This window comes from Corythoichthys intestinalis, chromosome 14, assembly GCF_030265065.1.
Source record: "Corythoichthys intestinalis isolate RoL2023-P3 chromosome 14, ASM3026506v1, whole genome shotgun sequence".
Classification (NCBI taxonomy): Eukaryota; Metazoa; Chordata; class Actinopteri; order Syngnathiformes; family Syngnathidae; genus Corythoichthys; species Corythoichthys intestinalis.
Genome location: NC_080408.1, coordinates 48,342,546 through 48,363,912, shown reverse-complemented (window position 1 = coordinate 48,363,912; position 21,367 = coordinate 48,342,546). Strand labels below are relative to the sequence as shown.

Here is a 21,367-nt window from a genome sequence, read left to right as displayed (position 1 = left end):
TGCCTACCTGTTCCTCAGGTCTGGAACGTTCCTCCCGTTTTAGTGATCCCGCCACTACCAGGACAGATTTAATGGCTCTTAAACCCCAATCATAATGATCCTAAATCAAGGGAAAACATTGGTGATGATTGCTACATGTCGCCATTGTTTTTTTTTTTTAATGTCTGAAATTCAGAGGTGGGTAGATACCATTACCATTACCACCATAAATGTATTTAGTTACAGTTACAAATTACTTCTCCCATTAAAGTAAGTGAGTTAGTAACTCAATTACCTCATTGTAAGAGTAATTAGCTACTCAGCAAAGTAACTGACATCCCTTTTCATCTTCGACACATTATTACATTATAAATTCCATAACATATTTCACATAAAAGATTTTTATTTTAACTGATTGAAGTATAAAACAATATATACAGTATATTTGAACATTTGGTATTTATTTGGATCAAATACATTACAGTCTTTTAAGCAAACACAAATGTAAACTGACCATTAACCAGAGCAAATCTCTGTAAGTTAGGTTACTGCATTATAAGCAGAACACTATCCTTAAATACCCTGTAAAGTAACAATATTAAATATAATTCAAGCTCTGCTCTCTCCAGGCAGGCAGCTGATTTGTGAAAAAAAAATCAGACAACTCGTGCTTCGTTCAACCAAATTGTAGTAACGCGCTCCTTCACTTTCTTAGTAACGGTAACAGCCTTACAAAGATGGGAAAAGTAATTAATTAGATGACTCACTACTAAAAAAAATAACACCGTTAGAAACGCTGTCATTTTGATTCAGTTTTTATTTGTCATTGTCAGGATAACAACGAAATTCAGATCGGAGTTCCAACAACACTACGAGTCAGTACCCATTAAAATTGCTTGATGCAGAGCAGGATAAAAGAAAAGTGTCCCCAGTGCCCCCACAATCCCCACCATAAATAAATAATAAATATCAATAAAATTACATAGCCATTCGTGCCCCCCCTCCCCACAGTGGCAAGTGCAGAACTAATAATAATGATAATCATCCTCCTGACCCCACAACAACAACAACAACAACAATTTCAGTGTACTTTTGAGTTCAGCAGTCTTATGGCCTGAGGGTTCAGACTGTTTGTACTTTTAGTATGGCTGTTCTACCTGAGGGTAGACGGTGGAGCAGATGATAGGCAGGGTGGTATTGGTCCCGCAGGATGTTCTGCACTATGTTAAGACAGCATGTGTTGTAGATGTTTCTTATCTCTGGGAGGGGGGTTCCAGTGATTTTCCCTGCTGTTTTACCACACGCTGGAGTGCCTGCTGGTCCGCTTCGATGAAGCCTGAGTACCAAGCCAGAAACGCATACGTCAGAACGCTCGCTGCTGATGGCACAGCTGTAAAAGTTCACCAGCAGCGGTCTGGGGATGTGGCTCCTCAGCTTCCTCAGGTAAAAGAGGCACTGTTGGGCCTTACCAACTACTGAGGCAATGTGACTGTTCCAGGTTAGGTCCTCTGCCATGGTCACCTCAGGGAACTTAAAACTGCTGACCCTCTCCACCACCTCAGAGCCAATGGTGAGAGGGCTGTGGTGTTTTGGCTAGCATTTAGTCCACAATGATCTGTTTGGTCTTTTTAATGTTTAGAACCCGGTTGTTGTTGTTACACCATGAGACCAGATGTTGCACCTCTTTCCTGTATTCAGTCTCATCGTTGTTGGAGATAAGTCCAAGAACACTGGTATCGTCCGCGAACCTGATGATGAGGTTTGAGGGGGAGGAGGCAGAGCAGTCATGCGTGAACAGAGTATAGAGCAGAGGGCTTAGCACACAACCCTGGGGAGCCCCGATGTTGATGGCAAGGATGGAGGAGGTGTTATTACCCACTCTGACACTCTGTGTGCGGTTTGTGAGGAAGTCCACGATCCAGTTGCACAGGGTGGTGTTAAGACCCAGCTGTTGGAGTTTGGGGCGTAGGTTTTATGGCCGAACTGTAATCCATAATCAGGAGGTGTGCGTAGGTGTTTTAAAGTTTCAGATGCTCCAGTAGTACGTGTAGCCCTGTAGCGATGGCGTCCTCTGTTGAGCGATTTTCCCTGTAAGTAAACTGGTATGGATCGTGTGATGGTGGTATAGCGGCCTTGATGTAGCTGATGACCACTCTTTCCATGCATTTGGCGGGGATGGGAGTGAGAGCCATGGGCCTGTAGTCGTTCAAGCCTGTGACCTATGCTCTAACTCTTTTACTTAAACACACTGAAAAAAATAACTAGTAGATTTACTTGAGAACATCACTGTAGCAATTTGCGCTCACTTTTATTAAGTAAATTTTACTGCAGTAAAATTTGCAATTTGCGCTCACTTTTATTAAGTAAATTTTACTATTAAGTAAATTTTACTGCAGTAAAATTTACTTAATGAAAGTAAGTGCAAATTGTTACAATGATTTTATCAAGTAAATCCACCAGTTATTTTTTTCAGTGTCGATTTATTTAAATAATATATATATAATAATATTGTTTTGAAGTACTAAGCTACTCTTACATGAGTCAAAGTTTTGGTTACTCTATCCACCTCTGCTTGAATTACAAATTAACCTACCTGTTTGGACAGCAGTTCTTTACAAAGTGTGTAGAGGCTGATGAACTTGCGTGCTAGCAGACGAGCATCTATGAAGCCCTCTGCCACTAGCATGATTTCACAAATGAGCTCAAAGTCCGGGATCACCATGGCGCAAGGCCTGGAACATTGGCAAACCACGTTAATTAATCACATTTTACATAATTTAGGACGTTCAAATATTCTCAGACCTGAAGAGAGCCTTGAGATTTTCGGGAAGCTCAGCTCTACCTGCATAACCTGGATTCAATGTAATGAAGATTCCTACTGTTTGCTTCAGCTCAATCTCCTCTCCTAGGAAATTAAACCTACAAACACATGAAATCAAACATCTGTTTTGTAAAATGACATTGCATGTCCATTTTACCTTTGTTTTTTGTTGCGTACGGCGTCCTGTATGGTCTTAACTTGTACCGCAACAACAGAGAGCACTTCCACAGAGATTCTGTTGAATTCGTCAAAACAGCCCCACACTCCAGTCTGAGCCAGACCCTTATAAATATTTCCAATTGACTGGGGAAGCAAAACATAGAAACAGTTAAAGTATTGGGGCTGCCACTATTTTGAGGGTTGATTAATTGTTTAGTTGACCTCAAAATGGTGTAAAACCATTTTTGGTGGCCTCTTAACTTATTCACTGGAATTGACGGCGCTATAAGTCCATTTAGACAGTCAAAATGAATTGGACCTCTAGCTACGTCACTGGCTTTAAGAGATGAGAAATCAAAGCCAGTTTCCCCAATTTAAATTAATTAGATGTCTATTGTTGTCAAATGTAGCCAATGAGGTAATAGTAAAAAATATTTCGTTTATTTTAAATGTTTGCATCTATAATTTTTTTCTTACATTTTTAAAATAAGCAAACAAAAAAAGCAAAATATATAATTTAAATTGTTTATATTTTTTTATTGTCATTTTTTTCTTAATTATTTGAGTTAAAAAAAAAACCCCAAAAAGGATTGATTATTAAATTAATCGAGAACTATTTTGATGATTATGTTTACAGTATTTTCCACACTATAAGGTGCACCTAAAAGGCTTCCATTTTCTCAAAAGCCGACAGTGCACCTTATAATCCGATGCGCCTTATACATGGATCAATATTGATCAATCATGCCATGAAATTCCCTTTAGTGAAGTTCCAGCTAGTGGATGCATAACGCAACCCCAACCAGTACTACTATTATTACTACCGCGCCTTTTAATGCGATGCGCCCTATATATGAAAACAGTTTTAAAATAGGCCATCCAATAAGTGTATATATGCCGATGTGCCTTATAGTGCGAAAAATATGGTAATTGTTTCGAGACTTCTTGACCTTAAAATTGTCCAATCTCTCTCTCTCTCTCTCTCTCTCTCTCTCTCTCTCTCTCTCTCTCTCTCTCTCTCTCTCTCTCTCTCTCTCTCTCTCTCTCTCTCTATCTATCTATCTATCTATCTATCTATCTATCTATCTATCTATCTATCTATCTATCTATCTATCTATCTATCTATCTATCTATCTATCTATCTATCTATCAAAAAACACACACACAAAAAGGGAAAACAACTTTGTAGTCCTCAATAAAAGCAAATAATTATCTTAAAAATTCATCAAAACGGATATTTTTGCACACCTACTTTTTCTTTGCGAAAATAGTTACAATGCCAAACTTTTCTCAGTGCATCGTTTTTGCGTGTAAAAGTAAAGCTCAGAGTAATACAGGTAGTCCCAGGGTTACGACGTACCCAACTTACGTGACTTCGACTTTACGACGACGGAATCTCGTCCGCTATTTAGTTTCTACTTGCTATTTATTTATTTAATTATTTTTTTAATAATGTTGACTATTGTTTAGTGATGCATGCCCTTATTAGTACTTCCACACGCGAGTAAGAGCACATGTACATACGAAGAAGAACGTATTTGCGCACACAAAGAAGAGTGCACACGCACATACGAAGAAATCGCGCAGCCGAGTGAGAGGGGAAAGAAAGCCTGCACGCACATTTGTTACCTGTGAAGCATCCACAGAGGCAAGGCCTGTATATAACACCTTTTTGACTGTTTATTGTGCATTTTCACTTGTGGTCGAATCAGAGGTTGCGCTAGACTTTTTCGTTGTCTGTCATTTTGACTGACAGGATCATAAAAATCCGGTCATAATCTATTTTTACCTGTCACTTAAATTTTTTTAATGATAATAATGACATATTCAATAGCAGTGTTGGTCAAAAGCGATGCGTTACTTACTCAACTCTGAATAAATTGAAGAAACTACCAGCCATGTTGTGTCTACTCTCTGCTCTGTTGATTTGTCATCCAAGACTCGTGGTGCGTTCAGGTCTGAGAATAGCGCATGTACTTCTGACTCCAGCTGTTTGTCCCTGCTCATTCATTAAGGCTACGTTCATACTACAGGTCTTAATGAACAAATCCGTTTTTTTTGTCATATCCGTTTTTTTGGCGTGCCCGTTCAGACTGCTTTTGTCCACTGAGACCATTCAAGTATTACGCATGCGCTTTAATTCGCAGTCCGACACGCGCCGGTGCGCAGAAGCATAAAAAAAAAAATGACAAGTCATCCGTCATTCCAGGGATATCATATTTTGCTTTTCAAAAGGAGGAGACAAATAACAGACATAAATAATCCCTGTTTAGGCTTATATTCACAGTTTATATGGATTGATAGCATGCACGCACTGTCCGTGCATGTCACACACACATACGGGCAGTTTTCCCCGACTCTCCAAGACGGGCTGCAGCCAGACCCCTCTCCCGACTCTCGGCCGTGTAGGAAATGTTGAAATATAGCTCACATAGAGCAGAGAGAAAACCGATCATTCTCATGCTTATCCTCAACCCATTTTAATTTTTTTTTATGACTGTTGTCAAGCCCGGCCCTTCCCCAAAAGCCGTGTTCACTGCAAGCTAGGCGCTAATAACGCACAGCTGAAATCGGATTTGGGACACTGGACGGTACAGACCGCCGCGACAGTCTGGAAAAATGTGGCCCAGATCGGATTTGAACCACATTCAAAAATGACCCAGATCGGATTTTAAATGGTCCACTTCTATGCGACTTGTCCCGTTCAGACCGTCAAGTTAATGCCTGACTCGAGTCGGAAAAACACGAAAAAATTGGATTTGTGCATTAAGACCTGTAGAATGAACGTAGCCTTAGACAATGCTCTCCTAACATTTCCGTGTTTGCTACACTTGAATGCTAGTTCGGACAATTTTCCGAGTAAGGCCAACGACGTCATGCATCAAGAGAGACAATAGCTAATTAATATGCTCACTCGCCATCCTGTGGTCTGGGGTGTGAATTGCAACCTGTCAAAATGACGGATGGACTTCAGTTTTTTCCGTCCCCGTTTTAAAAAAACGGTCAACGACGGAAAATGTTCAGTTAACGCGACCCCTGGGTCGAATACTTGGTACGTTTGGTAAGTTTATGTGATTGTTATAGATTATGTATAACTGATTAATGCTAATCGTTTGTGTGGATTGTTATTGCTGTATCAGCAACTAGTTATTAAGGGAAATTCGAATTGCTGTCATTGAAGATGAACCTGATTTAATTTCATTTTAAGTTTAGTTTCATTCTGCGAGTGTTGATGTCATGAGCAGCTGAAAAAAGTCAGCAAACCACACAGACATCTGACTTCGTCATCTCATAGCTTAGCTCACTGTCTAGCTAGGACTTAGCTCTAACGTCTTGGCGAGGACAGTACAATGACGTATAATACATGTTTTTGGACAGTTATTTTGAGATTTGAGGGGTACTTAAAGGGTTAATTCCAATTTACACGGAAATTTCGGTTACGTCGCCAGTAGGAACGGAACTCATTCGTAACCCAGGGACTACCTGTATAACATTTTTCAATGTATACAATATGTCATTTATGTATGAGCTTATACTGTATGTCAACTCATCGCAAAAATCATCATGATTAGTAGACTATCAAAAAAAGATGTTGGCAGCTCTGATTCATATATACATTATATCAGTACTTCTCAAATAGTGGGGCGCGCCCCTCCAGGGGGGCGCAGAGCGATGCCAGGGGTGGCGCGTGTGACCTCGGGAAACATGCTTTTTAATTTTTTAATTTTATTTTTTTTTGTCGTACTAGAATAAAGTGTACTTGCACATCCACTCAGTGGGTGGCAGTGGCGCTCTCATTTTCAAAGTGCGTGCAGTATTTTTGAAGTAAGCAAGAGCACACGGAAGAGACTCATGAATGAGGAGCTAGAGAACTGTGCGCCGTTTTCGAAAGCCGTCTCACGCAGCGACCCACTGTCTTCTCCGGTTCTCACGTGTCCGCCCGAAAAGTCCACTTTCGGCCTAGGATCGTCACGACGACCGCCCTCACCTACGGTTCTCCCTCGGCCGCCGAGAATGCGCTTTTTTCGGGCCGTTTGGTTTTGGCTTTGACATTTAATACAGTGGTAGACGAGGAAAGACCACTGTTTACTGTGTCTAAAAATTATTATAGCGGACAGCCGAAAGCCAAATCAATTAAGACGCCACTTAAAGACATTAGACCCCAATCTCATTGATAAGCTGCTTGCTTGTTTTTCAGCGAAAACGTGCCGAATATTGCCAACAATCGTCCCGCTTTGTCAGTGTTATATCAGTAAACCAGTGAGCACTGTTAGCATGCTCAGTGCAATATAACCCCACATCATTGCAAACTGGAGGTGATACTGGGAGCAGCAAGCAGCAAAAATAAAAACTGTCCTTCTGTCCAAAGACACTTTTTTTATTTCTTCTATTCAGTTTTGTTTTTTTTGGTCAAATTTTTTGGCATATTGTCCTCATGAGTTAAAGTTTCTAATCAATTTGAATTTGTTAGTATTTACTGATTTTATTTTTCAGTATCAAATGGTCAAAAATGGACCTTGAGTGTTTTTTTTTTTTTTTTAATTTAGGCAAATTGATGCGCGTTAAGTCTTTTCTGTTACAAACAAAACATTGTTAATAAAGTTATACTTTATAAATTGATCTCTGTTATTTTTTTTTTCTAATAGAATAAAGGATACAATGTGAGGCAGAGGCGTACTTATAACAGTAATAAATGATACTATTTACAGTGGCGGCAGAGTTTGGGGGGGCGCAAAACATTTACGTCTTCCTTGGGGGGCGTAACAGAAAATAATTGAGAAGCACTGCATTATATGAACATAAATTGGAAAGAGCGTCACCTTGTAGTCCATTTGTTCTGAGCAGTTGAACACATAAACCATAATGCCCAGAGAGCGTCCCAGATCCTTGGTTGTTTCTGTTTTACCAGTCCCAGCCGGGCCAGAGGGAGCGCCGCTCATTGTAAGATGGAGGGATTGAGTCAGAGTTATATAACACCTGACATGAGAAAATTTAAACTATAATAAAAATAATTTCATTCTTTGGCTGATATCGACGACGACGAACGCCCAATAAATTTGAACTGGCCAGTTCAATTACTATTCAATTGTTATTCCGCCAATTCAAATGGATTGGATGTCCATTGCCGTCAATGACATGTTTACGTATGAGTACCTGTCAGTGAGAGGAGTGATGACCAGCCTGTTGGTGTTACCAAGGTACTCGTAACTGAAGCGGAATTGGGCGTCACAGATGTCAATATAGCAATGTCGGGTTTCATCATCCCAACGGTGGCGCAACTGAGAGAGCCATGCAAATGCTTGTCCTGTTGTCACCTGTACTTCATACAAAATGCGATCATTAAAAAAAATCATGTAGTAAATTTTTGCCCCAGCACATTAACATCCTGTAAGCTGTGTGAATTGAAATGGTTTATCACTAGCAGACGTCTGATCTATTTGAATTAAGAGGGTGGCAGCGTTCGTTCATTCGTTGCCAACCCTCCCACTTCAAATGGGTCAGACGTATATCCAAGGGTGAAAGTGAGCAGGAACGGTCAGGAACGCAGTTCCGGTATAAGATTCAGGGCTGGAACGCAGTTCCGGTATAAGATTCAGGGCAGGAACGCTGTTCCGGTATATGGTGCTTTGAGTCTGAAAATATGACGGCAACTGTCAAAACGTTATGTAAAAAAAGAAAAATACAAAGCTGCCACACATGCATTTCATTTCCAAGAAGAAAGCAATCTACCAACATCAAATTTACATAGACAAGTGTTAACAAAAAGCATACTAAATTGCTGTGTAGGGTAATCCGTTTCCACCGATATTTATTATTTATTTTATTCCACGGACGGCATGGAAGTTTCCCCAGCTGCTGCAGTTATCTGAGTCTGACGAATCCACGCAGCAAAGCAAAATGCCTGGACTCATTTATCCGTTCAATTGGCTGACATACTGACATGTGATCACCAGAGATAGTTAGCTCTGATTGGTTCAGATGTGCAATTCTTCTAAAACAGCAAAAAAAAAAAAAAAAAAAAAAAAAGGTGGCTTATTTATCATATTTTGTTTTATTTGCTCTGATGGGGAGGTTCAGAACATCTTAGCTGTCAATGTGCACTTTGGACTTATATTTGTTAATTTGTGTTGGGCTACCTATTCATTTCCTTATGATTTAAAAAAGTAAATGTTTGTGCGATCTTCAAAATATATTCCATTTCACTCTGCATAATATAAGTCATTTGTACTTATTTTTTCTGAATGTATGTTACTTATATCTTTATTATTAAAAAACACAATAAAAAGTAAATGTTAACATTATCTTCAATTTCAATATACATCTTATGTTCTTGAGTAGTTAAAATTGAGATTTGGCATGTAGTATGTAAAGAAATAAGGGAAAATAGAAATTAGGAGATGGAGGTTGGGGTTATAGCTGTTTTTGTTATCTTTTATTTTGCAAATCATTGAAAAAAATACAATTTTGAATGAAAATCAGTGTTTGTATGTGTTACAGAAATAACGGACCAAAACAGTTTTCTTTGCATTTCAGTACTTTTGACCCCCCCCCAAAAAAGTTTTCTTTGCGTTTCAGTAGTTTTGACCCCCCCCCAAATAAATAAATAAATAAATAAATAAATAAATAAAAATAATAAATACAATTTCTGGCTCCGTGGTGACCTTCACTTCGGGGAGTTCCGGCAAGAAATTCTAACCACTTTCACCCCTGCGTATATCGCTGTTAATAGCAGCCAATAAGTAAATTAGCACCAATACAACAACAACAACAACAAAAATATGGTTCTGAGGATCGATAGATACTGGCCCGTGCTACAGAGCTACCAAATTTCAGGAGGATAGGTTAACGAATGACGAAGGAGTAAGGCTTCAAAGTTAGTGTCCACAAGAACAACAACAACCTGAGTGGCAACTTGACAGGTTTTCAACCTGTAACAAGTCATAACCTACAGGCTACTGGCTAACTAGGGACCTACAGGAACAATAAGTCTGTGATTAACTCTTTAACTGCAAATATGGCACTTCATGGAGTTGCTACTTACAAGATTTCTTCAATCTTTTGGTGTCAAGTTTGCGACTTTGGCACTTAAAGAAATAATGAATCAACTCTGATACAAATGAAAAATTAAAATTGAGTTTCAAGGATTGATAAACTCCGGCCTCTGCTACATAGCTACCAAGTTTCAAAACCATCATTTCACAAATGACACAGGATTAGGACTCCAAACTTAGTGTCCACAAGAACAACAACAAAAACAACTTGACAGGCCTTCAGCTTGTAAAATCATTAACCTTTTGAGTTATGAGATTGGCCACAACATCCCGTGCATGGACATCAATGGTGCAGACGGTCATAATTTTCTGTCTGTCTCCAGGCGTTAAATCCCCTAGCAGCATGTGGATTAGGGAGTTTAGCTGTGTGATCTGGCAAAATGACAAAGTGTTTTGTCATTAGGTGAAAAAAAACAAAGATGTGTCGAGTCATCTTGTTGAACCTGTTTTTTATTATATTCTTTGAGAGCAGTATCAAATCCTTCCTCCACCCTGGCAAATGCGATGCCCACATCAGTTGCCCACCACACTTGACTGCCAGTCAAGCCCACCTGAAGAGAGATAAACACAAACAGTGAGTTTTTCTGTGTTAATGATGATGCTACACAGTGAAAAAAAGCAAGATTTCAAATTTCAAGTTAGTCAATTTCGCTTGGATTTTCAAGTTTTGATGGAAAAGTCAAGTCCAACCGAAGTTTAGTAAATCAGAGTCATGTTTAAGTACATACTGTTTATAGACTTCTATGGACTTCTTGCGACGTTAACGGCAGCTAATGACTAACGAAGAAAAGTGCAAAAACATCCTCCATTACAGTTGACCTGTTGTCGTGTAGAAATAAATAACTGCATTTCAATACTTTTACAAACAAATATCATATCCGGATACATTTCAGTATTGACATCTTGATACTTTTTGATACCTTTGAAACCCTAACTACAAACGTGATGATTCAGATTATAATTTTTTAAATCATGTTAACAATACTCAAAATAAGTTACTCAAGAAAACTTAAGAATTTGAGGACACTTAAAATCTTAAGTTAGCACAATACTTCTCAAATAGTGGGGCGCAGAACGATGCCGGGGGTATCACATGTGACCTCGGGGAACATACTTTTTACCGTACTAGAATAAAGTGTAATTGCACATACACTCAGTGGGTGGCAATGGCGCTCTCATTGCGCAGTATTTTTGAACCAAACAAGAGCATACAGCAAATAGCACTGGAGATATGAAGACATAAGATGAGGAAATATGATGAATCGTATGTAGCGCTTTGGTTTGACTTTGAATAAAGTGGGAGACAAGGAAAGACCAGTCCGTTTACTGTGTCGAAAATGTTTGCCGCAGACAGCAGGAAGCCAAATCATTTAGGATGTCACTTAAAGACATTAGACCCCAATTACATTGATAATACAGGTGTGCATCGGCACTGCCCTCGCGATTCGATTCGATTACGATTCGGAGGGCCACGATTCGATTCGATCCGATTCGATTCAGAGGGTCACGATTCGATTCGGTTCGATTCGGCAATGCATCGCGATGCATTAAAGCCTGGGATGCATTAAAATTCTAAAGCAAAGCATATTTTTCGTGAATCATGAGGCAACACAAGCGATCAGACATTAAACAAATTTTTATTGGCTCTTGTGTCACTCCTAGTTGAAGTCAAATAAAAATAGTATACTTTCAGATATATACATATATATATATATATATATATACATACACATACGTATATATATATATAAAACATCACAGCATTTAATTGGTGCTTTCTCTTTTTTTTTTACACACAGTAGCAGCCTTTCACACAGTGCAACATCTGAACTCCTGTGCAAAATCAGTAATAACAGTCACAGTATTTTAGTCACAACAACCCATCAATAAAAACATTCAAGTAAATATTAAAGAAAACGACAAAGAAAATATTGTAGTCTTTATTGCAATAACAATCCAGGGAATTGATTGATATTTGAATGTAAGGTAGCTCCCTCTACAGTTGAGCCTAGATCTTGAGCCCGAACCTGAACCCAACCCGACCGAATTTCGGGCCGGGTCGGGCCCAAAATGTCAATTTACGTTCGGGTCGGATCGGGCCGGACTTCACTCTCGTTAACGTTTTTTTAAATAAATATATATTTATATACTAAAAGAATGGATGGATGTTAAACTAAGGAATACTTGTTATAAAATAAATAAATTGGATGAAACAGAGAGAAGGCGCTTTTGTAATCACAAACATGAGCCAGTGCGTTGTTTGCGCACATGAACGCCGTGGCCCCGCCCTCCTTTTAATCTTCCCCACCCGCTCTTTGCGCTCTCCGCGAGTCTGCAACGCTGCATCCTGGTATTTCCTTTTTGAATTTCGATAGAGGTGAAAAGCAAACTAAAGACGGTGGGATTGGAAAGGCAAGAATCCACGAGTGGTGTGTGGAAAGGATTTAAATTGATAGTGGAAGATGTTACAGAAAACTGTCGGCCTTGCCGAATGCAACAAATGTGGCGCTTTGCTCTCGTACGAGAGCAGAAAGACTGGCACATTGACGCTAAGCAGGCATTTTAAAAACTGTACTGGCCTAAAAGATATTAGTCAAACATCGTTATTATCATTTATTTCAAGGGCTACACCTCTTCGTGCTAAGCAGGACATCGTGGAGTTCGTGGTGTTCCTTTAAACGTCATTATTTTGTTTCAGTGCTCCTTAAGGCAGGTTGTTGTTTTGTGTGTTCTGATGCGAGTCATTAAAATAAAGAATGTTATTTAAAAGTATTTTAGTTTATTTTTGAAAATGCTGCTGTTCCTCTCCTTGTCAGAGAGGCGCGTATAGTGAGCACTGTATCCCACACAGAAATTTATTTAACAAACCTTTCCAGCTTTATTTCGTTGTGTAAATGCATTTATAATTATAATAAAAATATGTAGACTATTTAAACATTAAAAAAACTTGCGTTTTTTCTGCCAACTCGAAGAAATTGAAATAAATATCTATTGCATTTTCCGACGAATTGACGCATGAACTATCCACCTGATAGAACAGACACACAAATATAAACGATATAAATGTTTATTGACTATGCATCTTACAGTCTTGTTTGTCTGGGAGAATTTGTTACAAAAGACAGGTTTCAATTTATCATTATGCACATAGGCATCATCCAAGTTGTGATCACATAAAACACAACCACGCATTGCATCCCCGCATTTGCTCCTCCTGCTGAGTCCTCACAAATAAAACGGGCTCGGGCCTACAAATGAAATGTAAAATTTCGGACTCTCGGCCTTTAATACACGGGGCCGGGTCGGGTCGGGCTGGATTTTTTAGGCCCAAACTAAGCTCTAATCGAGAGAGCAGCGAGATAGGACATAACATAACAATGGCTGAAGCAGAGAAAGTGGGAGCGAGAAAGATTATTGATGCACCTAACACATTAAAAGCAGACATCTGGAGACATTTTGGCTTCTACGAGGTTGGTGGGAAACTTGACCAGAGTTATGCAGTGTGTAAAAAATTAAACATGAGAATAATAATACAAATGGGGAAACCAAATCCATTGCATCACCGGAATTGCACAGGGAAGATTTTTTAACGTACTTATATATTTTAAAATATGCTGAATCGATTCGGCTTATTGCCCGCCCGCATCGAATCGAATCGTCCATGACCCGCATCGGGATGCATCGCCGCATCGATTATTGTTGACACCCTTAATTGATAAGCTGCTTAATTGTTTTTTTTCAGCAAAAACTTCCCGAATACTGCCGACAATCGTCCTGCTTTGTTTCGCAGTGTTACTGTACATCAGTAAACCAGCAAGTACTGTTAGCATCATATAAGGTGGCATACCAAGTTGTTCAGTGCAAAATAACCCCACACCATAGCACAGGAACTGATACTGCCTGCAGCAAACACTGTAGTTTTTGTTTTTTTAATTTTGTTTTTTTTCGGGGGTCAGATTGTTTGGCATATTGTCCTCATGAGTTAATGTTGCGAATCAATTTGAATTCATTATTATTGACTGTCATTTCATTTCCTGTTTTATATTGAAGGGTTCACCCTCCTCGTGTCTGTATACTTGCTCTTCCTAATTTTGCCTAATCGCCTATTGTTTCCACCTGTTCCCCATTACCTGATGTGTATATATTGCCTGAGTTTCCCTTGTCTTGTGCAGAAGTGTCTTACTACCCATGTTGACAACGTCAGCCTTGTTTTGTAGCGATCATAGTTGTCTAGATATTACCCTCCATTTGGAGTGCTTTGTGTTTGAATTTTTGAACATAGTTGTCTTGGCTTTTTCCTCCGTTTGGAGCGTCTTATGTTTGTACTTCTTCTTTTGGAGTGCTTTGTGTTTGACTTTTTGATCGTAGTTGTCTTGGCTTATTCCTCCGTTTGGAGCAATTTATGTTAGTACTTTTCCTCATTCCTGCATGCCAGCGGAAGAACCTTTGTTTTCGTGATAAAGTTTTTGTTGCCATAGCTCCGCAGCTGAGTCCGCTTCGCTATTTCAGCCTGACACTTATTATATTACATTTTATTTTTCAGTATCAAATGGTTAAAAAATGTACCTTTTTATAGTTTGGATCTGACTTTTATTTACAGGTCGCTTTTTTCTAATTCTGGCAAATTGATGCGCTTTAAGTCTTTTCTGTTACAAACAAAACAATGGTAATAAAGTTATACTTTATTGTAAGTTGAGCTATATTTGTTTTTTTTTTCCTTTAATATTAAAAAGGACACAATGTTATGCAGAAGTGTACTTATAAATAGACAACTGATACTACTGGACTGTCTCAGAAAATTAGAATACACAATATTCTAATTTTTTGAGACAGTCCTGTGTATATATACAGGACTGTCTCAGGAAATTAGAATACACAATATTCTAATTTCCTGAGACAGTCAGGAAATTAGAATATTGTGTATTCTAATTTCCTGAGACAGTCCTGTATATATACACAGGACTGTCTCAAAAAATTAGAATATTGTGTATTCTAATTTCCTGAGACAGTCCAGTATTTACAGTGGTGACAGAGAGTTGGGGGGGGGGGGGGGGTGCACAACGTTTATCTTCCCGGGGAGCGTAACAGAAAATAATTGAGAATGTAGATATATATTTCCATTTATTCACTTGAACATACAGTATTTGTTCATTTCACAATGTTGCACATAGTCATTAGGGTTAGGAATATCTGACATGAAGCCGATTTGATATGTATCTAGATACACAGGTTACGATTCGATTAAAAAACGATACATTTTTAAGGCAGAGCGATTCGATACGATTCGATACAGTTTAGGAATGATACGGTTCGATACAGTGTGAAAACAGTACGATAGTAAACATTTGTTGTTTGTTCTTACAGTATTTTAAACGGATAAAAAAGACCAAATTTCTACAAGCAAAATTAAACAACAAAGGTTCATACCATTGTATGTTTATTTTTGAGACATGGAAAAAAAAAAAAAAGGCCAACTAGATGACCATCATTTTGTTGGCTGGGATTGATAATAAAATAAAACTCCAGTGACAGACAACAATAAAGTGCAGTAATTCAATATCTGTATATCCTGGTGTTTTGAACACAAAAGGTAGGTAATTTAAGTGCAACCTTTCAACGTAAACATCTTACAAACTAACATTATATGCAGCAGCTCTAGAAAAAAAGAAATAAACCATAACCAAACCATCATAATAAATAAATAAAGCATAATGCTATTATTCTTTATCTCTGGTATAACTGGGGGAATAAAAACATGGCATATTAGCCAGATAGGTCAATAATCATTGTTTTAACCTTATACACAGCAAAGTCATTCACTTATGTCTGTGCTTCCACATTTTTATTCCTCATCCCTGTCCATATCTTTTTTGAAGGGCATATTTTTCTTGAGGAAGATCAACTGATCCACATGTTCATGTTTAAGTAGACTGTGTTTCATGGAAACAATATCTCCAGCAGATCGTGCCATTGTAGTGGGTTATTTTTCAGGGTTAAAAAGTCACAATCTCTGTCCTATACAAATCTGGCTGCCGTCTGCACTTCAAAGTCCGACGTGCGTTGAAAATCAATCGCTGTCATTCGTAACTTCCGCCTGGCAAGCTGGCGTCAGCGCTCGTGTTGTTTGTCCATTGTTTTAGCATGCGCAACTGTGGTTTCGTTTGCTCTGGCGTAGTTATGACACGCCCGTCACGATCGAAATGCATGATGGGAAGTTGAGGCAACCACGACTGTGAGTGGTGGCTGTTCATGTTATGTGATGTGCGCTGTCTCACTTGAAGCGCGGCGACCTTTGGGATCGAGCAGTAGGGAAGGCACTGCACAGCATTATTGAAGTGCAAGCTAATTATGTGTCATTCATTTACACATCGCATGGTACATAAAACTAACAAACCAATGGTATGAACGCTGATAACCGGTTTTCCCGCTCACGATAACCGAGTCCTTGTTGTACTATCGATCCATCCAAGACTTACTGGCTATTTACTGTCGAATAGGTAGTTTGCTGTCGATACAGCCGTATCGCTCGCCTGTAAAATCGGATATCCGGTCGTATCGGTTTATTGTTCTCAAGCTTAATAATCATTCTCTGTTCTCGTAACTGTGAGTGAATCTACAGTACTGCTTGCATACAAGAACTTTTGCTTCTATTGTTTTGTCTAGCTATGGGCCGTCACTAGGTTGGTGCCTGGGTTTTTCCACTGTTTGTTACGGCATATATTAACTGTTTGTGGTTGAAGGTCGAGAGACTTTTTTTCTGGGGAGCACTAAGCCTGTCGCAATTTGCAATAATTCCGTTTATCGCGCGGGATATAAAAATGAAGACGGTAAATTTCCTGCTGCGATTTATCGCCTCGTGTGCACGTGCGTGCGCGTGTGTGTTTGACACGTGCGTGCGTACGCGCGCGTGACGCACGCGCTTGCGGCAGATGTGTGGCAGATGTGCTTAGCAGCGCTGTTTAAAGTTCAGCTTCCTTGTGCCACTCTGTTTCATTGACTTCTGGGTATGTTCGTTTTATACATTTGAGTTTGAGTGACTGTCATTTAAATGGAGGCACTTTACGCACTGTCGGCGCACAGCAATGAGGGAGCAGAATGAGGAAGAGGACGAACCAGTCTGCAAAATGTTTCTGGAGATTGTTTTAACAAAGATGACGAACAGAATAAATCTACATGCTCATTTGAAACACTATCATCCTCTACAGTTTTCACTGCTAAGTAAGAAAACTGCATCGCAACAAGCGGAACCTCCTCGTTACGTCGATTGACAATTAGAGGTATTCACTTGATGTGAGAAATACAGACGACACATGACCCCGACCATTTTATTTATTATTTTGTTGTTGTTGTAAATCTGTTGATTGTTTGTGAATTGTTCGCCCAATATGTGTATTTGTTTTTGTGTAAATAAAGTTTGTTAAAAAAAATATATATATTCAGACGACACAGCGCAAAATAGCGTTCCCCCACGGAAAGTGAAGTCCGCTACATTGTTGAGGAAATGAGACCGTTTTACCTCTGATGATATTTGATACCTTTGGGAGCCAAATTTTTGTTACTGCTACTTAATTAGTCTATTTGTCTCTGTTGTTGTTGAAGTGCAATTACTGTTACTGCAACTTTATACCTACACTGGGGACAGTATTTGATGAAGTATCAAATACTTGTTCTTCCCACTGTATGTGCCTAAATGGTTCAGTTATTAAGTGCAATTTTATTTTTTCTTGAAAAAGACATTTATTATGTGTTTCTATTAATATTGTTGTGTTTTACTTGAAAGAGGCATGGTCTATTGTTTTTAGTTGTGATTTCATAAAAGGGATTTTTTAATAATTTAAAAGTAAACATTTATTGCGTTTAAATGGGTGTACTTGATCTATTAATATATACTGTATTCTCACTGTGTTATTGTTAATGTTAAAAGGGGACGGGACTTGATAAGCATATGCTTCTCCTGGCTCCTGCACCCCTTGTCTTTTCTTCGTTTTTTTCGGGTGGCTCATATCACATCTTGCAACTGTCAATGATACCGATGATGATGACAATAAATAAATAAACGCTCCCAAAAAAAATTTTGGGGGCGGGGGGGTCGCAATAATATCGCATATCGCAAAAATTTATGAGATAATTTATCGCCCACTAAAATTTGTTATCGCGACAGGCCTAGGGAGCACCTCGTTGTGCTCTGGGGGAAGTGTCTCCTGGTTGACCAGCTTTAAGTTACTTTTTCCTAAATAAATTTATATATCTTATGTGATTATTGCTTTCCTTTTGTTCCTGAATTGCATCATCTCCTGTTCGTTAATAAAAAAAAAAAAAAAAAATCAACTTTTTTTTCCTTCAAGAAGCACTGAGTTAGCATGACTTGTAGGAGTTTTTTTTTTTTTTTTACATTGAAAATACTGTATTTGATGACCTGTGCAGGGTAATCAAAAAGCCACTGGTCACGTGGTTTGTCCTCATAAGCAGCCACTGCTTCCTGGATCTCCTTTTGAATGGTGCGGCGCATGGCGGTCTCCAAGGCACCCAACCAGGACTCGGCCTGGGGAAGCAAACACAATTTGCAAGGTACATGAATCAACAGCATTTACAGAAAACCTAAAAGTTAATTTCCATAGCTGTAAATGGGTTTAATGCAACTTGTAGTAAAAGAAATGTAGCATTTAATACTTGTCCTTCACAGACACATGCTTCGAAGAATGGTACATATTCTCCCTCGCGGCTGTACATCCCGATGGCAACTGTGTCTCTGTCAGACTCCTTAAAACGAAGATCTGCTATGTTGTCAAACAACTTCAGTAAATGTCTGGTCACCTGGAAAAACATAAAATGTAATTATTTGCAAAGCCTGGTGAGAAGCCTACTGGTGCCCACTATATTTTGGGGAAAAAAATACATAATTAGATCAAATTAAAAATGTTAACATCACATGAATTATGAAATGATGACCATTATGTGGTATCATAAGCCATTTGATCGGATCGGATCCCCAGTCAATCGTCTATCGCTGTCAATTGAACTGAAAATGATAATGTTTCAGTGCCAATAACGGCGACTTGCACACTTATTAGAGGTTGGTAGACCAACCAAAAACTCGAGTAAGACTAGCGTTACGTTGTAATATCATTTTAATCAAGTGAAAGTATGAGTAGTCATCCAAAAACAAGTACAAGTAAAAAAATATACGGTCAAAAGAATACTCAAGTAATGACTGATACTATGAGTTACTGCTTACAATGTCTGATTTTTTTTGGTAAACAACTGTATTTTTTTTTTTTGTCAGCAGAAAGTTATCTATTTTTACTCTTATTATACTGTACTATTACCTATAACATGACCATATTAGACCAAAGAATACACAAAAATTATTGAATTCCTAATAGGAAAATCTCCAGAAATGAAACATCACCTGTCCAAAGAGCATGTGTGCTTTCCAGTAGATAAAACATGCTTCAAATCATGAAATTAAAACAATCATATCTTGGTTTTCTGTGGTCTGTTAGGGCCAAATGTAAACTGGGAGAGAGGTTGAAATCCACAATTTTTAGTCGCGTTGACTGCAGCACTTTAGTTTTTACAGTGCTTTAACGATGCCACATGATTGAACGCGCCGCCGTGATCACAGGACTTCGGACTGCAAGCTTCTGTGCGGTCATGTGACTGTATTGTATGCTACGTCTAATTGGTGAAACTGGTAGAACCGCTGTGTGCATCTATAGTAAAAATCTGAAGTTTAATATGTAGAATAAAAGGGGAAAAAGTGTAGCCAAAGTAGCAGAGTAAGATTAGCGTTTCTTCTTCACAAATCTACTCAAGCAAAAGTGAAAAGTACGGCGTGTTAAACTACTCTTACAAGCACAATTTTCTCTGAAAGTTACCCCAGTAAATGTAACACTTTACTACTAGGGATGGGAATTTCGACTAATTTCCCTGCCGACTAGTCTCGGATTTTTTTTTTTTGTTTTTTTTGTTGCCACTAGTCACTTTATAAGCAAGAAAACTCGCAATTTAATACACATATCAAATAAAAAGCTTAAAGTTTAAAATGCATAGGTTTTGTGTATTTATGAGCTATTTTAGCCCAAGCATTCAGGACAAGTTGTTCCTTTAGATTCTATTGACTGAATAAAGGTAAACAATTGAAAGAGACATACATTCCTGGTACGTTCGCCAAAGCCTCCCCAAACTGTGTTCCTGCCTGCTCCTACGTGTGTGTGTGTGTGTGTCTGTGTGTGCGGGATGTGGTGCTCAGCCTGTTTACAAAGAGGCAAAGGCGCAAAGACCAAAGCCCCTTTCAGACTTATATTGTGCTAAATTCCCATGTAATGTGACACGGAATTTCCCCGTGTCATGGCTTTCAGACATTGGGAGATGTACCAGGAATTGTGGACACTTTCAGACTTGTCCCGTGTTGGCAACTCGGCGCTCTCTGTGCTGCTCTGCGTGGAGGGCGAGGGAGGGATTTAATAACCTGGACATTACATAATTTTGGGTGGGCATCAGCAGCAATATAAACCACACATTTTTAAAGATGGACGCTGGGCTTTCTCTTCCTCGGTTCTAAGATTCAGGAGAATATTAATTTCGTTATATTTCGAATTGCATCTTTCCAGTCTGCCTTGTGTATAATTGCGATGTTTGTTTTCCACTTTTCATCCTACGGCGAAGAAAGAGGAAATGAAGATCGGCCCACCATGATATTTACGTCATCAGCCTTCACACTGCAACCGGGGAATTAAGAGGCTGCTTGTATACACACCGCGGCCCGGTGAAGTCCCGGAAAATATACTAGGACGCGACTCGGTTAATGTCTGTGTCATCTCCATGTTAGTTGACCCGAGAAATTTCTTTGAGATGTAAGGGCTACCCGTTTAAATCATGTGATTTAACCAGAGTTCAGCATATGTCTGAAAGGGGCTCAAAATGCATGGTGCTGCGTTTAATTGACTAGTAAAATACGAAATGTTTAATTATGAGTTGACGGTTAACCCTTTAACACCTGGGCCTATTTTGTCATAATCTGCATGCGTTTGATACTGCCTTTATATTTCTAAGAAAAAATCACAATGGAACAATGCCTTCTTACAAATGGCCAGCCTCTGCTGCAGGGCCTCCAGGTTCTAGAGGAACCTTTTTTCAGGACACCATAACCATCTTGTCCCAACGGCTGTGGCCATTCACAGCTGTGTCTTGACACTCGGTGATACATGCTGTGTGGAGTTTTTGGATTGAAACAAGGTAAGTACGCGATAATATCTCGTTAAAATCGTGGCGTCTTTAATTCTGCTCTCGTGTGCTCTCGCCTCCAATTAGGGTTTTTGATGTTTAAAATTTTTTATTTTTTTTTTAAATGCCT

The 21,367-nt window shown here is 39.0% G+C and overlaps 1 protein-coding gene across 1 annotated transcript in view; it reads right to left on the bottom strand.

Annotated features, from left to right (window-relative positions):
- dnah9l (dynein, axonemal, heavy polypeptide 9 like) overlaps window positions 1–21,367 on the bottom strand; it is a 124,111-nt gene that overhangs the window by 58,778 nt on the left and 43,966 nt on the right. The window contains exons 31-40 of the mRNA XM_057857690.1: window positions 18,682–18,825; window positions 18,428–18,553; window positions 10,455–10,562; window positions 10,252–10,383; window positions 8,114–8,274; window positions 7,780–7,936; window positions 2,958–3,103; window positions 2,782–2,898; window positions 2,573–2,711; window positions 8–100 (exon numbers count right to left, since the gene is read on the bottom strand). Coding sequence (XP_057713673.1) covers window positions 8–100; window positions 2,573–2,711; window positions 2,782–2,898; window positions 2,958–3,103; window positions 7,780–7,936; window positions 8,114–8,274; window positions 10,252–10,383; window positions 10,455–10,562; window positions 18,428–18,553; window positions 18,682–18,825 — 1,323 coding nt within the window. The remainder of the gene's footprint in view (window positions 1–7; window positions 101–2,572; window positions 2,712–2,781; window positions 2,899–2,957; window positions 3,104–7,779; window positions 7,937–8,113; window positions 8,275–10,251; window positions 10,384–10,454; window positions 10,563–18,427; window positions 18,554–18,681; window positions 18,826–21,367) is intronic.